The sequence below is a fragment of the Oxyura jamaicensis genome, chromosome 25 (assembly GCF_011077185.1).
Source record: "Oxyura jamaicensis isolate SHBP4307 breed ruddy duck chromosome 25, BPBGC_Ojam_1.0, whole genome shotgun sequence".
Lineage (NCBI taxonomy): Eukaryota > Metazoa > Chordata > Aves > Anseriformes > Anatidae > Oxyura > Oxyura jamaicensis.
Genome location: NC_048917.1, coordinates 2694118 through 2715702, shown reverse-complemented (window position 1 = coordinate 2715702; position 21585 = coordinate 2694118). Strand labels below are relative to the sequence as shown.

General features: G+C 42.4%; 2 protein-coding genes across 4 annotated transcripts in view; one reads left to right on the top strand and one right to left on the bottom strand.

The window, feature by feature from the left end:
• Positions 1-2023: 2023 nt before the first annotated feature.
• Positions 2024-15698, bottom strand: SYT11 (synaptotagmin 11). 2 transcript variants are annotated; one of them, XM_035346503.1, is made up of 4 exons: positions 15513-15698; positions 10157-10980; positions 6693-6813; positions 2024-4868 (listed from the first exon to the last, which is right to left on the bottom strand). In XM_035346503.1, the coding sequence occupies exons 1-4, from the start codon at positions 15544-15546 to the stop codon at positions 4558-4560; spliced, it is 1290 nt and encodes a 429-aa protein (XP_035202394.1). In that variant the 5' UTR covers positions 15547-15698; the 3' UTR covers positions 2024-4557. The 2 variants fall into 2 exon arrangements, with proteins under 2 accessions (XP_035202394.1, XP_035202393.1); XM_035346502.1 differs by having other exon boundaries at positions 6690-6813; positions 15513-15696.
• The window catches only part of LOC118178189 (GON-4-like protein), a 29866-nt gene continuing 23796 nt past the window's right edge, over positions 15516-21585 (top strand). Inside the window, exons 1-6 of one of the 2 annotated variants that reach the window (XM_035346497.1) lie at positions 15516-15752; positions 16248-16626; positions 18621-18782; positions 19533-19729; positions 20795-20869; positions 21213-21263. In XM_035346497.1, the coding sequence (XP_035202388.1) occupies positions 15639-15752; positions 16248-16626; positions 18621-18782; positions 19533-19729; positions 20795-20869; positions 21213-21263 (978 nt within the window). In that variant the 5' untranslated portion in view covers positions 15516-15638. The remainder of the gene's footprint in view (positions 15753-16247; positions 16627-18620; positions 18783-19532; positions 19730-20794; positions 20870-21212; positions 21264-21585) is intronic. The other variant, XM_035346498.1, reaches the window with a different exon arrangement.

The window sequence follows — 21585 nt, the reverse complement described above, 5'->3', positions numbered from 1 at the left end:
GAATTGCCATGGTAACTAGTCCTGCTCCTCTGTTGAATTAGGTGAGGTAGGAGCTGTCAGAAAAGGAGGGGCTCAATTATCCTGCCGGTGAAAGCAATGGCAAAATTCATGTTGATTTAAATGGCAACAGCACTCAGACCCAAAGAAGGTGGGAAGAGAGTCAGAGCAGAGCTTCCATGCTTTTCTGAAAACCATTTCTCTTTTCATGGTTTGTCAAACCCATTCTATTTGCTTTTTTTCTTCTTTTTCTAATGCAAATTCTTTTGTTTCTGCTTCAGCTGAATGGTGTAAGAACCTGAAATGGGATGTTTGTTAAAGGCATGCAGTATGAGACACAGAAGCCAAGTAGAGAGGGGCAAAGAGAGATTTTTGCTTTCACATCTTCCACAGTAGAAAACAGTGATTGTGTGCTTTGGCTGAGCAGTTTGAGTCAACCACTTTGCTAACTGCAGTTATTATCAGCGCAGACAACAACGTACAGGTGTTAAAGCACAGAGCCCTCTTTTCTGAGTTGTCGGACGCTGGCTTCAAATGCACGCACAAGTAACATGGCTCACCACATCACAGTTAGTGGCTTCTAATATTTCTGGTTTCTGTGTAAAGCACCTCATCAGACTGCTATTATAAAGCTGCATGGTGGAACTGAATTTAAGAAAGGCCTCACCAAAGCAGGAGTCAGGTCATGCTGATTAAACTTTGTGTTTCAGTAACTTCCTTCTCAGTATTATTAAGCTTATGACTAAAATAGCTGAGAATTACATCAGTGAATTTGGTCATGGCACCTGTTGCACCTTGATCATTTTCATCTTGTAGTGGAGTCAAGTTGAAGAGGTGTTTGTTTTGTTTGTTAGTTTGTTCTTTTAATGTTCATTGTGAATGGTGTTTCCCAAGTTTCCGGTTTTTCTATTGACCTTAACTTTCTCCTCTAAGAACTGTTCAAAATTTCCGGAATCAAAGATCCCACCTGTGACAGGGTGGGTCAAGTCAAGGCAGAATTTCCACATCAACTTCTTAATATTTCCTGTCCTTTTGCACTCCCATGCCAATTAAGTTAGCTATGTTCACTATGGCGTATTTATATTAGGAAAGGCATGCAAAAATCTTCCAAAAGTGCACTTTACAGTTGGAATTTAAGGCACTAAAGTTTATGATATTCTTATCTCTTGGATGTGGTGCTCCGTCCTTTGAAAGTGAGCCGTTCCTTTCTGGTGGAAAATCGTGTATGAAGAGCACTGACCACATTCAATTTTCTGGAACGTTAAACAATCTTTTCATAAAGTGTGGACTGAAACCATCACGTTCCTTAAAAATGAGACCTGAAGTTCACATGAAGTTTATTTAGGTATTTAGACACCTAAAATACCTTTGGATCTTGCTCCTTTGTGATAGCTTCCCTTTCACAAGGGAAGAACACAAAGAGTAAAGTACAGCATTCAAGTGCTTGCTGTAGCCTGTGTTGCTGTGGAAACACAGTTCAGTGTTCTGTGCTATTTGGCATTTTCTATAGGAATGGCTTTGTGCCTAGCAATGTTGTTCTGATGGGGAGCTGCAGAAAAAGCCAGTTACAAAGCCAGATCACTTTACTTAGGAGAGACTGGTGTATCTCACACAGTGATATGGATGAAAGTGTTCCTGAAGAATTCAGTTTTGCCTTGGACGCCAGGAATGTGTCTAGATTAGAAATCTAAAAGTCAAATTGCATCTTTTTCTGCCCATCTAATGTCTTTTTTTTTTTTTTTTACTTTGGTTTTACTTTGGTTCAAGTTAGCCAGCTAATAAACATCCAGTCATACCCATGTACTAAGCTGTGAGGATTATAGAATTTTTGTATATGCTAACATTTAATTAAGTTTTATGCTTACATTGCCTGGATTTTGTTATCTTTTTATTTCTTTGATAAAGATTTTATGTATGCTTTTCCTGTGAATTGACACAGCAGAAATGCATGCTTTTAGAAATGTTCTTGGTGTTCAGTACAGTTATGCATGTGTTGCCTACAGTCAAACAAGGCACAGTCAGCAGCTAAAGTGATTTAATTTTTATTTTTACGCTCAATGTGCGTTAACAAATTCAACATACAAGATAGCATTACATAATGTCAAGTAGCATATAGCATTATGCAGTTTCACACATGTTGAGTTAGGTTTTTTGCCTTTTTTTCTTTTTTTTTTTTCACACAAAGTTGTAACCGTCCAAGTTAATTTTACAATAGAAGACACAAGGTAAAGAATAACCACATCTGGGAGACTTTACAGTGAGTCCACTGTCACTTACTGTCTATTTTACGTTTTAAAAAATATATATCTGCACATCTTCAGTTTCTTATTATTCCAGAAGTGTTAGAGCTACTTCTACCTGCCCGATAGCCTAAGTCTATTTACCCTGAGCATGTTTCCTTGACAAAGAAGTTCATCTTTCATTTTCAGCTAAAATAATCTTACAGAGATCATCTAGGCTTAAGCATGCTTTTCACACTGAAGGAAAAAAGGGAACTTTTTTTTGTTGTTGTTGTTAGTGTGTTCTATTCAGGTGTTTGGAGCGGCATTGGAAAGCACAGTTCCGAGGACAAGTTCCTAAACTTCAGCAACACAATTGCTTAGTGCAAGAACGAGGAGTGAAATAGATCTACACCAGTTTCCAAAGGAGAATTGTGGTTTGTGGCTGTAAGCCACCAATAGAGCATGAGCTAGAAAGCATTTAAGACAAAGATAAAAATCTACTATAACCTCAGGCAGAAATCCTCATGATCAAGATCAATTAATCACTACCAAAAGTTCACGCTTCCATCTGCCATACAAGACTGACAGATAGAGAGCTTCAGCTTCAATGCAACTTCTGTTGCTAAAAAGACACTCCGTCTAGAAGGAAGTTTAAATGAGTAACTCGTTATGAGTGAGAAAATTCAGCTTTCCAAAAATAATTTCTAAGGAAGAGATGCAAAGTATTGGCAACTAACAAAGTGCTGACTGTTTGCATGAAGAGCCATCCCAGCAGCATTTGCTTTACATTGCGGTTGGAAAGAAAACTAAGACTTGCTCCATTATTCTACTTTCATAAGTAAGAAGGTGGAAAGGATCATTTTTCCAACAGGGCTCTAAAATTCAGTAGTCAAGTCCTGTAAATGAGTTAAATGATTTTTTTTTTTTTTTTTTTTTTTTTTTTTAATTATAGTACATTATTTACATTCCACAGGGCACAAAACAGATTGGCTGCCTGGAAGCAACTAAATGACTACTGAAAATTTGCAGTCTTCTACATGCCTCTTCGCAAGCTCAGTTCTTCTTTACATTTCCATTGGAGACTTCAGAAATAATTTGAATTTCTACAGCTTGTTATGAATATTTACACTCAGCTTACTAGCAATGTTTACAATTCATTATTTGCTGCCAATCATCATCCTTTCCTGGCTTGAATGTAGTAAGAAGCCAAATCAAGTCACTTTACAAGATATTACTCTGATGTTTAAAAAAAAAAGTCAGGCTGGTGTGTTTACAGTGAGATCTAATGCAGCTCTTTCCACACTTCACTCATATTTCTGGAACTTTATGAACTTCTGTTCAAAATTACTGACTATTCAGGGTTAATAGCCTGAAGTGCTTCAGGTCATATTTATCAAGTAACTTTTTTTACATTTCAGAGAAGGTGACAGTAAGCATATTCTAAGTCATATTCACAGTTTAAGAGCTAACTCAAGCTGCTTTGAAATCCTGAAAATTAACTTCTTGAAGAGTTTGTTCTGTAGTGACAGACTTTGCCCTATATTACTCTTTTTTTGAGAGCTGTCATATGTAATGCAAATTCACTCAGGTATGAATTTAAGAGATGCTTGTTGAAGTTTTTGTTGAAGTTTTCACTTCAAAGCTCTTTTCCGATCTCAGTATTATGCCATTACAACAGAACTTACCAATCACGTAGAATTTCAGATTTAACGTTTAAAATTTCAGATTTAACGTTTAAAAAGCCTTACAGCTCCATAGCAAGGATATCACAATGTAAATCTTTTAATACCTGATAAATTAATTATTTTTTTTCTCTGAAGGAAAGTGCCATTTTTCCCCTGTATTTTCCTTTTGCATTAGTGCAGAATTCAAAACCACCTTTATATGGAAATGCAGTTGGTACTCCCAAACCAGTAAAGAAGAGAACTGCAAGAATCAATGGGCAGGCAAACTAACAAGAAACTAGAGGTTAAACAGCAGAATTCAATACTTTGGGAGAAGCCTACAAAAGACAGGCCAATTTTGGTGAATACCAGCAAAGACAGTTCGGCACAAACACAACTTCCATAGTGACAGATAATTGTATTAAAATCTGCAACTTGATATTGGTAGTTATATTAATTTCAGTTTGTATTAGGCATGCAATAGCGTGATTACACTGTTATATATGTTTGTTTTTTTTTTTTTTTTAATTTAATTCTCTTTAAAATTTTAGTGCCCTGCAAAATCACATCACTAGAGAACCGATCAGCTGCTGCTGCTCACAAAAGTTTAGTTCTACAGCTAAAACAAAGTTTAAGTCTGTTCTATGAGTCAGCTGTTGCTGCCGCAACCTCTGCTAGTATTCGCTCAGGCTGTGCCATTTGGCCACTGGCTTTCTAGGATTCTCACACACCTCTCGCCAGTGTTCCACACCAGCTGTGCTGATGCTGTGCGCTCCCAAAATCAGCCGTCCCACCACTTCATTTTTTGTGGTACGGTCAAAATCAATAACTAGAAATTCAATGCTGATGTCAGGAAGGAGATCGACAGGGATGTCATAAATGAAGGATTCATTGAAGACAGGATTCAAAGTGCACTTCTTCACGTGAGTCTTCTTTTTTGCTATACGCTTTCTTCCGTAATAAACGTTCACCTTAACATAGGGATCTGCCAGAGAAGAGAGAAACAAACTAATAACACAGTCCAGTAATGCTCTTTGAGGTAATGGGTATGGTTTAGCTTGCTGAACTTGAGCCAGCTACACTTTAATTGTGCAAGTCTAGGTTACTCACTCCACCTCCTGCAGTAAGGGGGTATTGTTAACACATTTTTTCATTTCAGGGCAACCAGCTTGAAGTTACCACTTGATGTTCTTTACAAGTTTCAGCACCATATGGGAAACTGGGGGAAGCAAATTGCATGTAAATTGTGGTAATTAAGCCTAGAATTACCAAACAGGTAGCTTTTTGGTGAGGTCAAAACCTTCACTTTTTAATGTCAGCTATAACAAAAAATATTTTTACCCACATTCAGGAAATAGTCCCACAAAGCGTCAAAATGGTTTTAAGATTTTGTGGATGGAAAACAGTTGTAGCGGAAGGTATTAAATCTGAGAAAAGTTGAAAATAATGCCTTCACTTTTCTACCAGCCTCATTATTTTATCAGTCGGCTTGCTCTTTATGCAGCTGTTTGTTTAGGATTAAAATTAAGATACCTGGCATCCAGTCCTTTTTCACACGTAGCACAAGTTTTGAAGCTGGAAGGCACTTGCCCAGCTGACAAAATTAATTTTCACTTATTAAAACTGGCACAATGAGCTCACTCAGAATAAATACGTATAAAAATATAAAAAGATCATACAAGGAAATGGTTATAGCCTTGCAATATGCAGCAGGTATGAGAACAGTTACTAAAAAATGTATCCTGTAATTGGAGATCATATATGGGAAGCTTTTTTTTTTTTGAGAAAAAGTTAAGACCTACAATAGGAAATTAAGGCTAGTCTCCATTCTTTTTTCTGCACACCTCAAAGAGCTGCAGAAACAGGACTACATTTGGTATCAGTCAGGTAATAACTACATCTCAAGTTGAATCCAATGATTTTCCCATAATTCTGAAAGAAACCTTTGCTAGGGGGATTCAAGAATCTGAGAAGCTGTGACTGCAGAATAGGAAAGCCACAACCGCTGCTCTTCTCTTCGCACAGCAGAATTTCACAACAAACAACCAAAAAGAAATGTTTCTAATGTCACAGATCATTCCAAATCTATCTCCTACTCTTCCCTCACTCTCTTCTACCCCCCTCTGTCAGGGACAGGATTTGAGGGACGTGCAGTTCCCAGTGGACATAATGATGCTAAGGAAAATGATGACTGACGGCGGCATGGAGGTGCAGAGATTTGATTGGATTCGGAAAATGCTACCTGCATGAAACTAGATGGTGCCAGAAAGATGCAACTGTTAGTAACACATTAGGAAAGATTTGGTCTTGTTTGTATAACCCTCTGTTGATCTGTTCTGTCACTTAGAGCGATCCACCCCCCCTTAGAAACAGTTGGAGAAAAAGCAGTCAATCAAAAGATGCTCAGATAAGACAGGTAAAAAGTTCTGAAAGTGAACTGAACATCTAGTGACTTTTCCAGTGACTAGAAAAAAATCACTTCTAGTGAGATTCTTCTCTCAAGGATTGTTACTTATCAGAAGGCACAGCATTTTCTTCTGCAATACAATTCCCATCCAACAATCAGCAGCTACTGTGCTCGGAAAAATAAATTGTCTTTCCCTTCTCCCCCTGACCCAGCTTGTATTTTGCTATACTTAGAGTTCTTTCATGTTACAAAACGACAATGTGACATTTTGCTATAGCACTCCCAAACTGTGTAAGGGTGTCCAATACATCGGTCAACCTATGAATTACACTCTGCGTGTCCTTGTGTGACTCTGTGAAACAGAGTGCAAACACATTTAGAGCTGGAGAAAATAGCTTCTACCTGAGAGGCCAGTGATATCCATCTTTGGCAAATGTCTGGCTTTCAGCACCACAACAGTCATTCGCTGTGCCACAGGTTGATAAGACAGTGAGACTTGCAGCTCTCCTCTGCTAATGCATTTCTGTGAAAAACAAACGGCAACAAGATGGTCTTAAAAATATGGGCAAATATTGGAGGTCTCCAGAATTCTCCTTTCCCTACGCTAACTGCCTAAGAATTTGGAAAATTAGGTGCAGTCTATCTACGTACATTTTTATCCTTAGCCACATGAATTCTCTAGAAGGGGATGAAGTTGCATGAGGTAAATCATCCTGTGCTCTGCACTCTGTGCCTGCTGAGCAAAGTAAACATCGCTACAGCTTTTCCCCTTGAATTCGGTTTCCCTAAGGGTAAACCTGGTGGGCATACTTAGAGAAATGAGCAGCTCTGGCTACAGTCTGAGGTCTGTTTCTGGAAACAGCTGTGGGTTTTAGCAGCTTCAAGTTCATTGACTTTTGGTGTAGCTTAGATTGGAGAGTAGCTGAAGTTCTGTAGGCATACTTTGAAAGTTTCAGCGTCAGTTGACTCTGCAAAGGTAAAGGATGAAGATAAAAGAAAAAAACTATTCCATTAAACTTTCTGTACAACCTTTCAAAGAGTAACATTATTAAGATTATTAGTTTTGTTTTCCAGATGGTATTCATTACCTTTCATTGAGACGACACTAATTGAGATTAAGTTTGTTTATATTACGTTTACTTGAAACTGAAGAAAGTAGCATGGGTATGGGATTGTGTGGTGTCAGTAACAGCACTGATGGAAGAGCCATTGCAACAACTCATACAGTTGCATGCTCAAAGCCCTGACTTAGCATCTTGCACTGCCCCCATCACTGCCTCGTACTTTTAGCCCTGCAGTACAGTACAAATGGAAGAATTCTCCTGACTTCCACCAGGAAAATCACTACAATAAATGTGAGCTGTGCTCTGGTGATCGCCTAGGAGGAAAATGTTTTTCAAATGCTCTTGCTGCGATTAGTTGAAGAAAACTGTGTGTATAAACTTAAAGAAAATGTTAATTCTAACTGGGGTGGCATTGTTTTATGTCAGTAGTTCCCATGTGTTTAATTTGAAGACAAATTTTATCAAAAGTAAGGAACGGCAGCCATTGTTGTGTATGCAAAATTATGGGACGTGAGTACACACAACTACCTACAGTATATTGCTAATATGTTATTTCCTGGCCCAGGAGGAAATACTAAGAATTTTGGCTTCCAGAATACAATGGACAAAGGGAGTACCTTTTTCCCTCCCTTTTAGGAAGGGAGCAATATTTAATAACCTTCTCATACTGTTGCCAGCTACTTAAAAACATAGAAAATGACCTTGGTCTAGCACACAATTATTGGCCACACGGACTCTGGTTATCTAGTGCAGGTGTTTGGTCTGGTGCTTCTCAAAAGGCTTGTTATCTGCATGAAGAAGGAAAATGGAATAGTAAAAATTTTACGATAACATTTTTTTCATCTTTTGAGGGAGGGAAAACAATGTGTGTAGCCTTGGTGGTGTATGTTGTCAGCATTTTGGGGTTCTTTTGTTCTAAACTAATTTAATGAAGTCACTTCCATGTAAATTGTGTTAGATGGTCTGTTAGAAATTATTGTGAATGTTCATTTTGATGTGCATCTTTGCTACCTTGGGTAAGTGCAATAATTTACTGGGTTTTAAAAGCAATGCTATATTCCAGATTTTGAAACTTCCTGTAAAACTGAAAATTATGTTCAGTAAAAGCTGTTTTGACACTCTCAAACTATGCAGATTTTCAAGAATGCGCACCTGACACCAAGGTAAATCTATCTTTAATTACTAAGAAACATTAAATAATTTGCATCCTTGATTAAATCCATTTTTATTTAGCATGATCTTTTCCTCTATTTTTAATCTATTGCTTCTAGAAATTCTAGCATATATAGTCAATGCATTGAAAAGGATACAATAAAAGAACCTAAACCAGTTACTTGTTTTATCAGAATGTAAAGCATCCCAAGAATTTTAGAAAAGCAAACAAGAGAAATCCATTTTTATTGTGATTCTTTTGGTTTGTTTTGGGTTGCTGACAAAGTCTCCTTTAAATAACTTTTTTTTTTTTTAAAAAAAAAAAAATAGTTTAATGCTGCATAAAGTAGAAGAAAACTTCAAGTAAAATACTGTCGCTCTAAGGCATGATGCATTTTATAGAGCTCAGCAACAATTCTCAGCATGCTTTGGCAATAAGTGACCCCAAATGACATTTGCTATTGAACCTGGAGGACAGGCAACAAAAATAAACTAAGCAAAAAAGCAAACCAAACCAAACCAAACCAAAACTACTTAAGTACCACCCCCGTGCAGCAGAGGAGGACCTGGGGTGCTGTTGGATGTAAAAGAAGCTACAAACTGGCAGCAAGCCCTCGCAACCCAGAAAGCCGACTGCACCCTGGGCAGCACCAAATGTGGTGAAGCAGCAGGGTGAGGGAGGTGGGCATCCCCCTCTGCCCTGCTCTCAGGAAGACTCCCCCCAGAGCTCTGTGTCCAGCTCTGGGTCCCCAGCACAAGGCAGATGTGGTGCTGCTGGAGCGGGGCCAGAGGAGGCTGCAAGGTTGCTCAGAGGCTGCAGCACCTCTGCTGTGGAGATTATATTTCCTGAGGACGACGGAAGACATCTTCATTAACATAAGCCATAATTTTTGTATGGATTGTTTATCTTTCTAGTTTACAGCATGATACACTGGGAATAGGATTAATTTCACCTGGATTTTAGATGTCTACATTTGACAAAACCATCTTAGACACCCTTCATCCTCAAGTGGCGAAAAAAAGAGGGTCATTTAGGGTGGGATTTATCTGAGCTGTTTTAGATGTCTACTCCAGGCCAGGAAGAATCATACGTCAGAGTCTGATGACTATGCTGATGTTCTTCTACTGACTTACAGCCTATAGTAACAAATTTGGATGCAGACAATTACAAATGTATGTGTCTAAAATGGTCAGATGCATCCCTCTTTAAGTGAGATTTGTCTTTGCAGAGCAGGATGTAGTTACTCAGAATCTGCTATAAAACTTATTCATAGCACACATATCTCTAGCTGTCGCCCACAAACACAGTCTGTCAAAGAAGGCAGGCCACCAATGAATGTCCCTTTCTCACATTAGCTCATTTATTTGCAGATGGGGACTTTACTTTTTTCTTAGCATCATTGATTATAACATTCCTCATTTGCATGACTCTGTAATGTCTATGCATTATCAAACCTCCATAACCACACAGCAAAGAACTGCAGAACTAAAAGAGCACAGCCATATATTATTAAAATAATATGCATCTGTAGAAAAATGGGTTTCATGCCAAAGAATTCCTGCTCTCTAGATCAGAGGCTCCCAAATCAAAAGAACTGGGATCAAATATAATGCAAGCAGTCTCAAGTCACACCACATGAAGTCACTTACTTGGATGTTCCTTTTGAGAATCTCCCTGGTCAGCTGAACCTTCCCAGTGCTGGGATCCACTCCCACAAGGGGCACCATGACTTCTCCAATCACATCATCTCGAGAAAAGCGATCAAAGCTCAACACCAGGAAGTGAAGCACCAAATCCTGGAGCTGGCTGTAGGGGATCCCATAGAAGGTGAAGGTTTCATCAAAGACTGGGTCCAGCGTCTTGCGAAGGACACGAGTCTTCACTCGATGCCTTTTGTCTGGAAGAATTGTCATCTTGATGTATGGGTCGGAGCTCTGAGTGTGTTCATCCATAACTGGTAGCCCATGAGCCTCCTGAATTGTAACTACTAGTGCTTTTTTGGGAAAGTTGTAGTCCACTGAGAAAGTCAGTTCTCCCAACATGACATCATCCCCTGGAGAAGATGGGGAGGAAGTTTTACTTCCTCCTGGAGTGAGGCTTTGATCTGGACTTAGTTCATCTCCATAATCTACTTTTATTGGAAGCTGATCAATGCGGGGAGCTGCATTTGGCCCATCTGAAGCTTTATCAGACCCTATTAAACCAGATTCAGCAGCATCCACCAAAAGGTTTCCCCTTCCAGTCTCCTTAGGAGTGCCGTTCTTGTCTCTCCGGATTCGGTTAATTTTCTTCTTGTTACTCAAGGTCTCCGGATAGATACTGATGCCTTTCAACATGTGAATGAACTTATATGGTGGGGTTTTGTGCTTTTTTTCTGCTTGCTGGTGACAGCATGTCCACACAAAAACTGTTACTGAGACAGAAACCACAAGGACAGTAGCACCAATGAGGCCTGCCACAACTGGAGAGACATCTGTAGGGAAGACAAGGCAGTGAGGAGACAGCTAGTACCTTTGTGCTTGCCGTAGCCCTACAGGAGCTGGCGCATCTGGATAGAAAATCTATAGGATACTACTCTATAACCTTTGTATCAAAGCTTCCCCAGAGTAAAAAGTGACTTCCTGTAACTTCTGTGTTCTGTGTGGGAGACATTTTGCACTCCTACTGCATGCCTGACCTACGTTTTACTCAGCTGATCTCCTGATCTTGCTAAAACCAATCTCCCGTATTACCAGCAGTAACATAGCTCCACACGAATAGAATTCCTTGTTTTGCAGGAGGGTCTCTTTTTTGTTTAGTGCCCTGTTTAAAAACATTGCACAGTTCTATTTTAACAACAGGAAGGGAACAATAACTACAGACAAAACACTGGATGTGTTGTTACCTATTATGAACAATTTAAACCTTGGATAGATTACATTTTTTTAATATATTTTTTTTTCCTGGTGGGGGTGAATATGACCCTGAGCTGAGCTGTATAAGAGAAAGGGACAGTGTGTGTATGTCCCTTTAACATGATGATGATTTGTATCACACTGGTGGATTGTTTTTCCCTCACTTAGCACTCTGACCATTCCCACAGCCTCCTCTAGGAAAATGGGTGATGTGCGAATGAAGTGGTCGCATTGGTCTCACTCAAAAGTTGAGGTTGCTCCCTAGCTGTTCTGCTGTGTTGTATTCAACATTTCTCTGCTTTTTCACCCCAGTATTGCTATTTACGTTCTTTCAGATTTTGATGAGCTGGCAGCTGCTGACAGAAGTCTTTCCACCCCGCTATTACCAAGACTCCTTTTGGCGTGAAAAATCTAGTGTTCAAAACCAACAGACAGAATATCCTGTATTTGTATTTCAGGATTACTTAATATTTTCTAGAGTTTGTCAGTTGGATTCTTCAGCAATGACAGGCCAGAATAAAAAGGTGCTACATTAATTTCTAGCAACCATGCTAGTTATTTTCTATTTATAACACTTGACTTCGGGGATGTATTATAAAACACAGAGTGAAACCAGGAGTTTTGGTTTCTCCAGTACATTAGATTGACATATTCAAGAAATTCAGTCAAGGGCCACCAAGATAATTAAAGAGTTGGAGCAGATGGAGAACGGAGAACCGTGAGCAGATGGAAGATGAGGATGGATTGAAAGAGCTGGGTATGCTCAGTCATAAAAGAGAAGGAAAAGGAAGAGATCTTTTTGCTGTCTTCACTTTCTTAGTGGGAAGATAGAGCTAGGCTCTTCTCAGACCCCCCCACAGCAAAGGGATGAAGAGCACCATACGCAGACTGTAACACTGGGAAATCCAGGGAGAAATTAGAGGGAGGGAATTCACAGTAAGGACAGCCAAACACTGCAGAGTGGCTGACAGCCTGCGGACACTACGCACTGGAGATGCTCAAACGGACCTCAGCAACCTGATTTCTCTCTTCTAATGGATAGACGTTAAATTAAGAGCCTAGCGCACACAGTGATGGCAAAACCCACCAAGCAACCACAGCACCTTATCTTCATCAGCACTCCTACCAGTGACATCGTGCTATCAATACTGAACGATTTGTGGCCCAACTACTGCAGAGACAATCCCTCCTTTTGGGGCAGCAATTTATTCCATGGCTAATCAAAAGAAGACCAACACAGGCGGATGATTGCAGTGAGGCACTTACACGTTAGCTGTGGGTAGTATAATAAGTTGGGAGAGAAGGAAGGGTGCCTCTGAGCCCAGACACTCCTCCTCCAGTAGTGTGCAGCGCAGAAGGCATTTTGCAAACATCTTTACTGCAGTTGTCATAGAACTGCTCCCTCTCTGAAGCAACTCCCTTCCCTCCCTACACACAGTATTCAAATTTGTTTCTAATTCTTGCAACATTCATATTTTCTGCTGGACAGATGCCTTCTGCAAGACTTTCCTTGACCCCCTTAAAACTAAGAAGGACTAAGTAGGAGTTAGAGATTAAATTCATCTAAAAAGTAAACAAGCCACTGATTCTGAGGTGTTTATCTTTCTGTATTGTTTAAACATCTTAAGTTTAAAAAGTTACTTGTCACTAAAAGCAATGTTTTTATGTTACTGTATTACTTTGGTAATTAAGGTATTGGTATCATTATTGTTATTGCTTTACTAATTATTGAAGCAATTTTTTTTGAGGAAAACAAACCCATCCTAGCCCTGTTTTTTTCTTTACAAGTTTTGCAAATTGTTTCCACAGTGGAATAGATAACAAAAAAATCATTGCCATGACAATAGCTAAATGCAACGGTCGGTACAAAAGATAAACTTATCCGATTTTCTTAATTTCACTCTGCACCATAAGCAACAGAAAGTAATCTTCCAAACTCATACTTGAAACCGCAGAGAGCACCTTTTTTTTTTTTTAATCTTCTCTGTTCTTTCTACATTATTTTTCATTCAGGTTGCTAGTCTAAAGGACAAAACTGGCAGCCTATAACCTGATTATCCGATAAACTGAGGGAGAACTGTGATTTTCAAGTAACAATACGCCTCCTTTTTGCAGAATTAGGAGAATCACTTTTGATTAGATAGAAGTCTTCCCTTACTGAAGCTGGATATCTTTCACATGGTGACCAACTCCACAGATAAATCTGTCTTAGGCCCTACTGCCAAGCACAGTCATGGGACTGGAATAACTAAAGCAAGAGGTATTGACGACATTAACAAAACAGTAATACACATATCTTTATTTTGTTATTTAATGTTCCTTGAAATGAGGCAAGTGGTCTTTAACAGCCAATTTGAATACAGTACAATTCAGCCATATACAGATATGAAAAGCTTCAGTGCATATGCAAAAAAAGACAAGTTCTGAAAGTCCTTTTTTGTTCTGATGTTATTTTTTTGTGGGTTTTGTTTCTAGTGTGTCCTCAAAGAATCAACTCTTGTACCTTTTATTTCCTGACACACAAGAAGCAACCAGCAGTCACGCTAGGAAGCGTCAGCTGAGTGTGATTTGTCTTCCATCAAAATGTCTGAACTCCTCAATTTGGCTCCTATAATGCCTTGTGGTAAAGAGTTCCTCAGCTTAATTATGTGACCTGAAAAATCAACTGCTTTAATTTTGGGTCCACCTCACCTCACTTTGTTTGACGCCTGTTTTTGTATTGAAAGAAAGAGTAAGAAATGATCATTCCCTACTTGCTCTGTGCTTCTTGTGGCACGTCTCTTTTCCTGGCTGAAGACTCTCATAATCTTTCCATACATTCATGAATTCTGTTTCCATAATTCCTTACAGTTTTAAGCTGCACAGATACAAAGCTACCTAAAAAATACTTTAGTGAAGCTTTTGCAAGTTTCTGCACAGAATAGTCTTTTGAATGTCCATTTTAAATAACACAGCAGCCTGTCTCCTCTCTCAAAAATAACTGTTTTTTAAATTCAAAATTTGTAGAAAAGATCTTTGTTCTGATGTGATGCTAAGATTTAACTGAAATACAAACTAACTTTTTGGGATATGGAATGATGTTTTCAATTAATGAAAAATAATTGAAAACTTCTTTTTAATACTGGTGTTTGCTGATTATACCCTAATGGCCACTGGTGGCCAGCAGTTGAATTGTGACCGTACGAGGCGCTCAGGTTCCAGGAAAGATGCAAAAGGTAAATGTATATATTAGATAAATGATATAGTATGTATCATTATTATAAAGTGTTTTAGAATTTAAAGGAAACGTAGTGACCGTGCTTTAACTCTTGGGCCTTACAGTTGGAAGGGAAGGTCAGTCAATCGCTGGAGGACAGAAAAAGGCAGCAATTTGAATTTTCAAGGCTGGAGAAACCAATCTGACGTACACCCCAACTGCCGTATTACCAGGCCCTGTGGGGACAGCATACGCGCCTTACAGGTTTGTCAGGAGTCAGGAAGATGGTGCTGCTGGCGGCCCAGCCGACGAGAACACCTCACGTAGGCACGCCGGAGCCCAGCAGTGGCCGTGCAGAGGCACTTCGGGGCCGTCTCGCGTGCGATGATTTCGCGGGGCTGCCCGACCCCTTCCTCATCGCCGCCGACGCGCTCCCCACAGCCCCGGGGGCCTCGCTCGGCCGGAGACTGCCACCGCCCCCGCGTCGGGGACCCCCCCGCGCCGTCCCCGCCACTCCCTCCACCCCCCCCCCCCCCCCACGGCGGGCACCGCCTTGACGGGCCCGCAGCCGCTCCCGCGGCCCCCGGCGGCCCGCGGGGAGGCGCAGACAAAGGCTGGGGCGCGGCCGGGCCCAGGCATCGCGGTACCGGCGGCCGGGCCGAGCCGCGGGGCTCCCGCTCCTCCCACCCGGGCTCTTCCAGCTCCGTTCGCATCCTCTCGGCGGCGGGGGCGAGCCCTGGCGCGGCCCCAGCTGCCGGTGGGTGTTGGCTGCTGCCGGGGCCGTCGCTGTGAGGCGGGGGGGGGGGGGCGGCGGCACCAGGCAGGGCCTGCCTCAGCACTGGCGGCGAGGGGGTGGGGGAGGGCGGGGGTGGAATCGGGGGACCGGGGCCCTCCGCGCGGCCCGGCCCCACTCACCGAAGCTGCGGTGGACGGTGGTGATCTCCGCCATGGTCCGGGATAAGCCGGAGTAACCGAAATGCGGAACCCGGTGCGGAGGCGCCGCGGTACCGGCCCCCGCCCGGAGGATGCTCCTCGCCCGGGATGCAGGAGCTGCCGACTGGTCCCGATGCAGCGCAAGCCCCGCCCGGCCCCGGGACCGCCTCCCCGACCCCCGCGCCGCCTCGCCCCGCCCTGGAGCCGCCCGGCAGTGACTCGGCAAGTGGCGGCGCTCCGGGCGCCGAGCCGGGCGGGTGGTGGCGTGGACGGGGTGCGGGAAGAGGCGAGGTCCCGGGGGCAGCGGTGCGGGGTCTGCGGTGCTTCCGCTCCCGGGACAGAAGAGGCCGCTTCCGAGCGTGCTGTAGCGCTCGGGAGCTGCGGCTCGGTTCTCCCCACACGGCGCAGCCCCGCGAGGCGGGGGCGAGGCTCAGGCGGGGAGCGAGGCTCTGTCACCACGCAGCTGCCCCGTAAAGATGGCGGCGCCCCTCATCCCCCCCCCCCCCCCGATGCCTGCGGTCCCCCGCGGTCGTCACGGCGGGGCTGGCGGTCCGCGCTCCGCCAACATGGCGGCCGCTCCCTCAGCGCCCCAACATGGCGGCGTGGCGCCTGCGCGCGGCCCCGACGGGCGCTTCCGCTTCCTGAGCGGAGCGGGACGGGACGAGGCGGCTAGGCCCGGCCGGCGGCCCCGCGGCCAGCCGCTTTCCTGTCTTCTAGGTGGGCACCGAGATGTCGCTCTCGCTGAAAATGTTGCCCTGCAAGAAGAGAAGAGCGGTGGTCGTGGGGCTGCAGAGCCCGCGGGAGCGGGGCGGCGCCGGGGAGGACGGGGAGCCGCCTGGAGGCGTCTCGCTGGCGGGCGCTGTCGACGGCAGCTCCCCCGTGAAACCGGTGGTGAGCCGGGCCGCCGGGCCGCCCCCGGCCCCGGGCTCGTGGAGGAGGCCCGGGGAGGCTTTCCTCAAGGGCGGAAGGAGGCTCCCCGCGAAGACGGCCCCGGGTTCCAGTCAGGAAAGCGCTGACGGCCGCCCGGGCGCGAAGGATTCATGCTCTGCCGCTGAGCTCGCTGAAGACGTTAAAAACTTGGAAGGGGGCAGAGAAGGTAAATGTGTGCGTTGGGATCCCGCCGGTGCTATCAGGTGTAAACACTCCAGGCAAGGGGCTTGTGCTGCCGGGGGGCTGCGAAGAGCCCCCCCGGGAGAGGGAGCACTGAGGGAACCTCATTGGCGTTGTTGCCTTGAGTTGAGCCACGGGAGAGGTTCGTAACCTTCTCTGCTGTTTGGTTTTGTTCTCCTTTAAAAAAAAAATATGGTTCTGAAGTGGTACAGGTTAGAAGGCATTCCAATTTAAAATGTTTCTTTTTTTTCCTCCCTCAAAATCTTAGGAAACAAATTGAGAACTTAAGTAGCACTGCCAAACACTACACACTTTTGAAGTAGCTTCTTTCAGTTTTCTCAAGTACCCAATTTTACAGTTTTTACACGCATTTTCCTGGTCTAATCTTTGTGTTTAGTCTTCTGTGGACCATGTGTAGCAATCAGTACTAATGATAGCTTTCATTTAAAAAAAAAAAATCCATTGTGCAGGGTATTTGACTTTCAGCTGGTCTTTACACAAGTCTTTGTAAATTCGAGCTTTGATCTGAAACAATTGTTTGGTGTTTAGTTTTTCAAAAGTGGTGATTTGCTAGTGAGGTGTAAAGACTGGTAAAAGTACAAGCTGCTTCTTCTAAAAGTCCCACTTTTCATTTTTTTTATCCACCCTTGTTTTCTTTCTCAGAAGATGTAGTCTAGAGTGGCACTTGTGTGGGACTCTACCGTGACCCCTTAGGAGAGCCATTGAAGTAGGACCTGTGTTAACAAAGTTACAAGTTTGCTGTGGAAAGAGGTGTTTTGGAAGTTGATGTAAAAAGGCCACGTTAAACCTTGCTTGCTCAGAGGTTTACTCAGTGAAACTGTGATATGTGAACTTGTGTAAGGTGAGGTGTTCATGATCAAAATGACGCTCACTTTGTAGCTCAGATCTTCTTTGTCTGCTGACACAAGTGGTCATCCTGTCTTCCCAAACTGTGTGTTGTATTCATCTTTTTCGTTTCCTGGCATACATCTTTGTCTTTGAGTTCAATGAGATCAGAAAATTGATTTAGCAAAAGAAAAAAAAGGGGGGGGGAGGGGAGGTGTTGTTTTTTCCTCTCTATCTGGTTCAACCACCTGATCTGATTTAGTGTGTGACTACACAGATACCTGTGCGGGCACAAAGCAGGAAATGCTGTGGGGTGGGAGAGCTGGTTTTATTAGAAGACAGATCGTTTTCATACGGGCTAAAGGTTTTCAAGAAACCTCAGGTTTCAGCTACTTTTTATATTCTTTGTAAATGCATCAAACTACAGGCTGCAGCAAAAAAGTACAGTGCTTCCTTATTCGCTTGTGAGAATTGTCTCTGCTTCTTGTGCTGCTGTGATTTAGCCTGCTGATTTGACTGAAAGCTGAGTTTGTGGTGGCATAGTGGTCAGTTTACAGTTCCTATCCAGGCCTGCCTAACTTCCAGAACTGTGCAGAACGGGAGTGGGAAGGGACGTCGTTGGACCTCTCAGCAGGAGTACAGTCTGAAATTAGCCCAGGGTAACAACGAAAGTGCATGCTAAGGTTGCAGTCAACTAGGCTGTTCTGACTGGGTGAAGGAGTGCTTGCCCCTAGCTGTTAACTTGTGTTGTCGCAGCCCTGTTTATTCAACAGGGAATGCAACCACACTTTAAAGAAATCACTATTTTTTGGTGGTTAGATCATTTGACAGGAATGGTTTTGAGCACAGCTGTGCAAAACTGATGATGCAGGTAGCAAGACTGAAATAGCTGGAAGTGAGGATTGCTTCATCCGGATTTGTTTCTGGAGGATAGTAACATGGGACTGCTGCTGTTGAAGTGTTCACTGTACATGGGTCTCTTTCACAAACTGGGTGAGGGAGCGTGACTTCTGCAGTTGGTTTAACAGATTTAAATGGGTCAGGATGAATTTTTGCAATGTAGCAGCCCTTTAGCTTTGCTCATCTGTGTCCGTATGGTGTATCTGACTCCAACCTGGTGTATACTGTTTACAGGGAAAACTCCTGAGCTTTATACAGAGGTGGAAGTAAATTTGCAGAGAGATCCATATCTGACTGACAACCCGTCTGCAGCGCAGGAGTCTCCAGTGAGAAGTTATTTGCAGCTGGCTGTTAGAAGTCCTACCATGATGAAGCCATTGAAGAACACCGGAACTGGTGAGTGTCCCCAGCAGACTGATAAGGAAAATGAGAGTTTGGGGCCGTTTGTTCCATTGGGTTAGCTTTGTGCAAGGAGCAGACCTGTGATCTGGTATGGTAGACAAGGAACATGGGATGTGTGTGTGCCATGTTGGGGGCTGTTCGAGTGCAATGTGTTTTCAGAACACATGATAAAAGCTTCAAATTTCACTTTCAGTATGTGTTCTGAATTCACAAAACCACTGGTATTCAAGTGGAACTTGCTGGAGTTGATCTCTGTGTTTTTCAGTTACTAAAAAGTCTGTTTTCCTTCAGAGGAAGTTCTAATTCCTTTCATTTCCCTGAATCAGCAAAACAGCAGTGCTTGGGAAACATTTTAAGTCTTGCTGCATTGGCCTGTAGTTTTGCTGCTCTTTTAATCTTGACTGCATACTTAAAACAGCTCCTTCTGGAGAAGTGTAGAAGGGTTGCTGAGACTATTCTTTAAAATGAGTCCAGTAGAGGTGTCAGATATATAACCTTTGTTTGCTTGACTAGTGTGACTCACTCAGGTCCTACAGAACTTGAATCCGTTGTTCAGAAACACTGCTTCTATCTCTTATGGCCATTTCTATTTGGAAGATTTCATTATCGGCTGTTGGCAAGCTGTTGTCACTTTAGAATCTACATAATTCTATATTTTTTTAATTAAAAAAAACTCATACTGTTTGAATGTGCTGGATGTGATTATTTGAGTTTTAGATTTTAATTTTCATTGTTAATTTTCAGAGGAGCAAGATGGAGAAGATATTGAGAGAAGAAAGAGGAGGAGAAAAGCAAACAAACGGAAAAGGGAAGGGAAAAGTCAAGAAGAGGAGGGCTCTCTGTCTTGCGACATCAAACTGGATGATACCCTTGATCGCACCTTAGAAGATGGTGCTAAGCAGCATAACCTGACGGTTGTCAATGTGCGAAACATCCTACATGTGAGTGTGGTTAATATAGCAAATGTACAAGTTATGTACGTACAAGTTATCTGGCTTTATTTGTGGGTATTGGTCCCTGACTTCCACTATTGACAAATGGGTCTGTTTTACTGTACCCTAATAGCAGTAGTAGGAGTGAACTAAATTCACTAAAGTAAATGAACTAAAATTCGTGCTTCTGGTTCCAGGTTTATGTATATGTCAGTTGCATATCTTTCAGTTTGTCCCATGAGCAGTGTCTGGAGAGAAATGCTATTTGTTTTCCCCAGGATCAAAAATTGTGCCTTTCTTTTCTCTATTAGTACTGTTCCAGTCCAGGTGATGTCAAATATTTTCATGTTATGCAATCCATGTGGAAAACAAACTGGAGACTGACATGACCCTTCTTTCAGGCCGATTCACCAGCTGGTTTTGTGCAAGTGCTATAACTTAATGTCTTTCTTTGTCATGTGGCATCATTGAAGGGCTGTAAACATCTCACAGGTGCCTACCTTCCCTGGAAACTCGTGGTGGCATTCTGAAAATGTAGTCACTGATACTAGGTCTCCTATGCCTTCATGTTTTTTTTTTTTCAAATATATCCAGTGTTCTCTGAAATGATACAGCATGATGTTTCAAAGAACAGATCATTAGATGCTTTCCCTAGAGAGTTAGACCCTTACTGTTTTGCAAGCCCATGGGACCTTAAAGATTTAAGTTTTCTGTTGCAGCTATGTGTCTTATGTGGATGGGACCAGCACATTGTAAAATTGTAAATTGGCTGTGTGACAGGAGGGAAGGGAAACTGGTGTGGACTTTTATTTACACCATTTTCTTTCCTTCTGCTGTCAGTTTCCTCCTTGGAGCATTCGCAGAGAATGCAGCGCAAATGTTTTTATCACTGCTGTGCTCACTTTATATTTTCTTGTCAGATCACTAGTCTTTTTCACTGCATAATTGCAACATTTATTGTACATTCACTATTTCTCCATCATGGTTCCTACTGGTTTATTTCAACATTAAGTCTGCTTCTTTTTAACAAACAGAATGTAAAGGAGACTTTTTTTATTTGTGTGTTTCCTGCAGGAAGTGATCACAAATGAGCATGTGGTTGCGATGATGAAAGCAGCCATCAGTGAGACAGAAGATATACCTTTGTTTGTAAGTAAAAAACTTTCTTTTCCCACAATTTTTGTCTATTCAAATGGTGATTCCTTTACCAGTCTACCTTCTTGGTCTGTGTTAGATGATGTGGTAGGAGGAGAATGGGTAGTATAATTTACACTTCACAACCAGATTTGGCACCTGCATGAAGTGAGTCGTGTCTGAGTGTAAATCATGAAACAGAATATCAGGGGTTATTTTTCACGTCACTGATGATGTCTTAAAGGTAATGAATTTAAAAATGAGGAAAAAGCTTCTTCTAGTAAACAGTTGCTGGGGAAAAAGTTGCAGTTAAGAAAAATAGCTGAGCAGGTTGTGGTTTTCTGTTTCAAACTCTCAGGAACCCAAAATGACTCGTTCCAAACTGAAGGAAGTTGTGGAGAAAGGAGTGGTAAGTAGCTCATCTGCTTTCATTATCACACCCTTCCCCTACCCTAATGGCTTTGATTGTTGGGACTTCTTTTAGAAGTGTCATGCATGCTTTTCATATTCTTGAAATGAAAAGGTGAGTTCTGTGCATATATTTTTTTGATACAACAATGTAAAAAAATCATTTTAGATGAGCAGAATAGAACCAGGACAGAGTTAGAAAATGCAGTGAATTGACAGTATGCATTATACTAAAGTTACTGCCTGTAGAGATCACATGGGTGGTTTAGAAAACATTTGTTCAAAGTCTGTTACGTAGCTACTTTGGAGAACAAGATCTCAAG

Bases quoted from the DNA above. Each gene is read 5' to 3' on its own strand.
- SYT11 (XM_035346502.1), bottom strand. From the start codon at position 15,546: ATGGCGGAGATCACCACCGTCCACCGCAGCTTCG. The intron at 6,814-10,156 runs GTAAGTGACTTC...TGTTTTTCACAG, and splicing joins TTCTCAAAAGGAACATCCAA to AAATGCATTAGCAGAGGAGA. The intron at 4,869-6,689 runs GAAGCTATTTTC...CTTCTCTGGCAG, and splicing joins TATCACTGGCCTCTCAGGTA to ATCCCTATGTTAAGGTGAAC.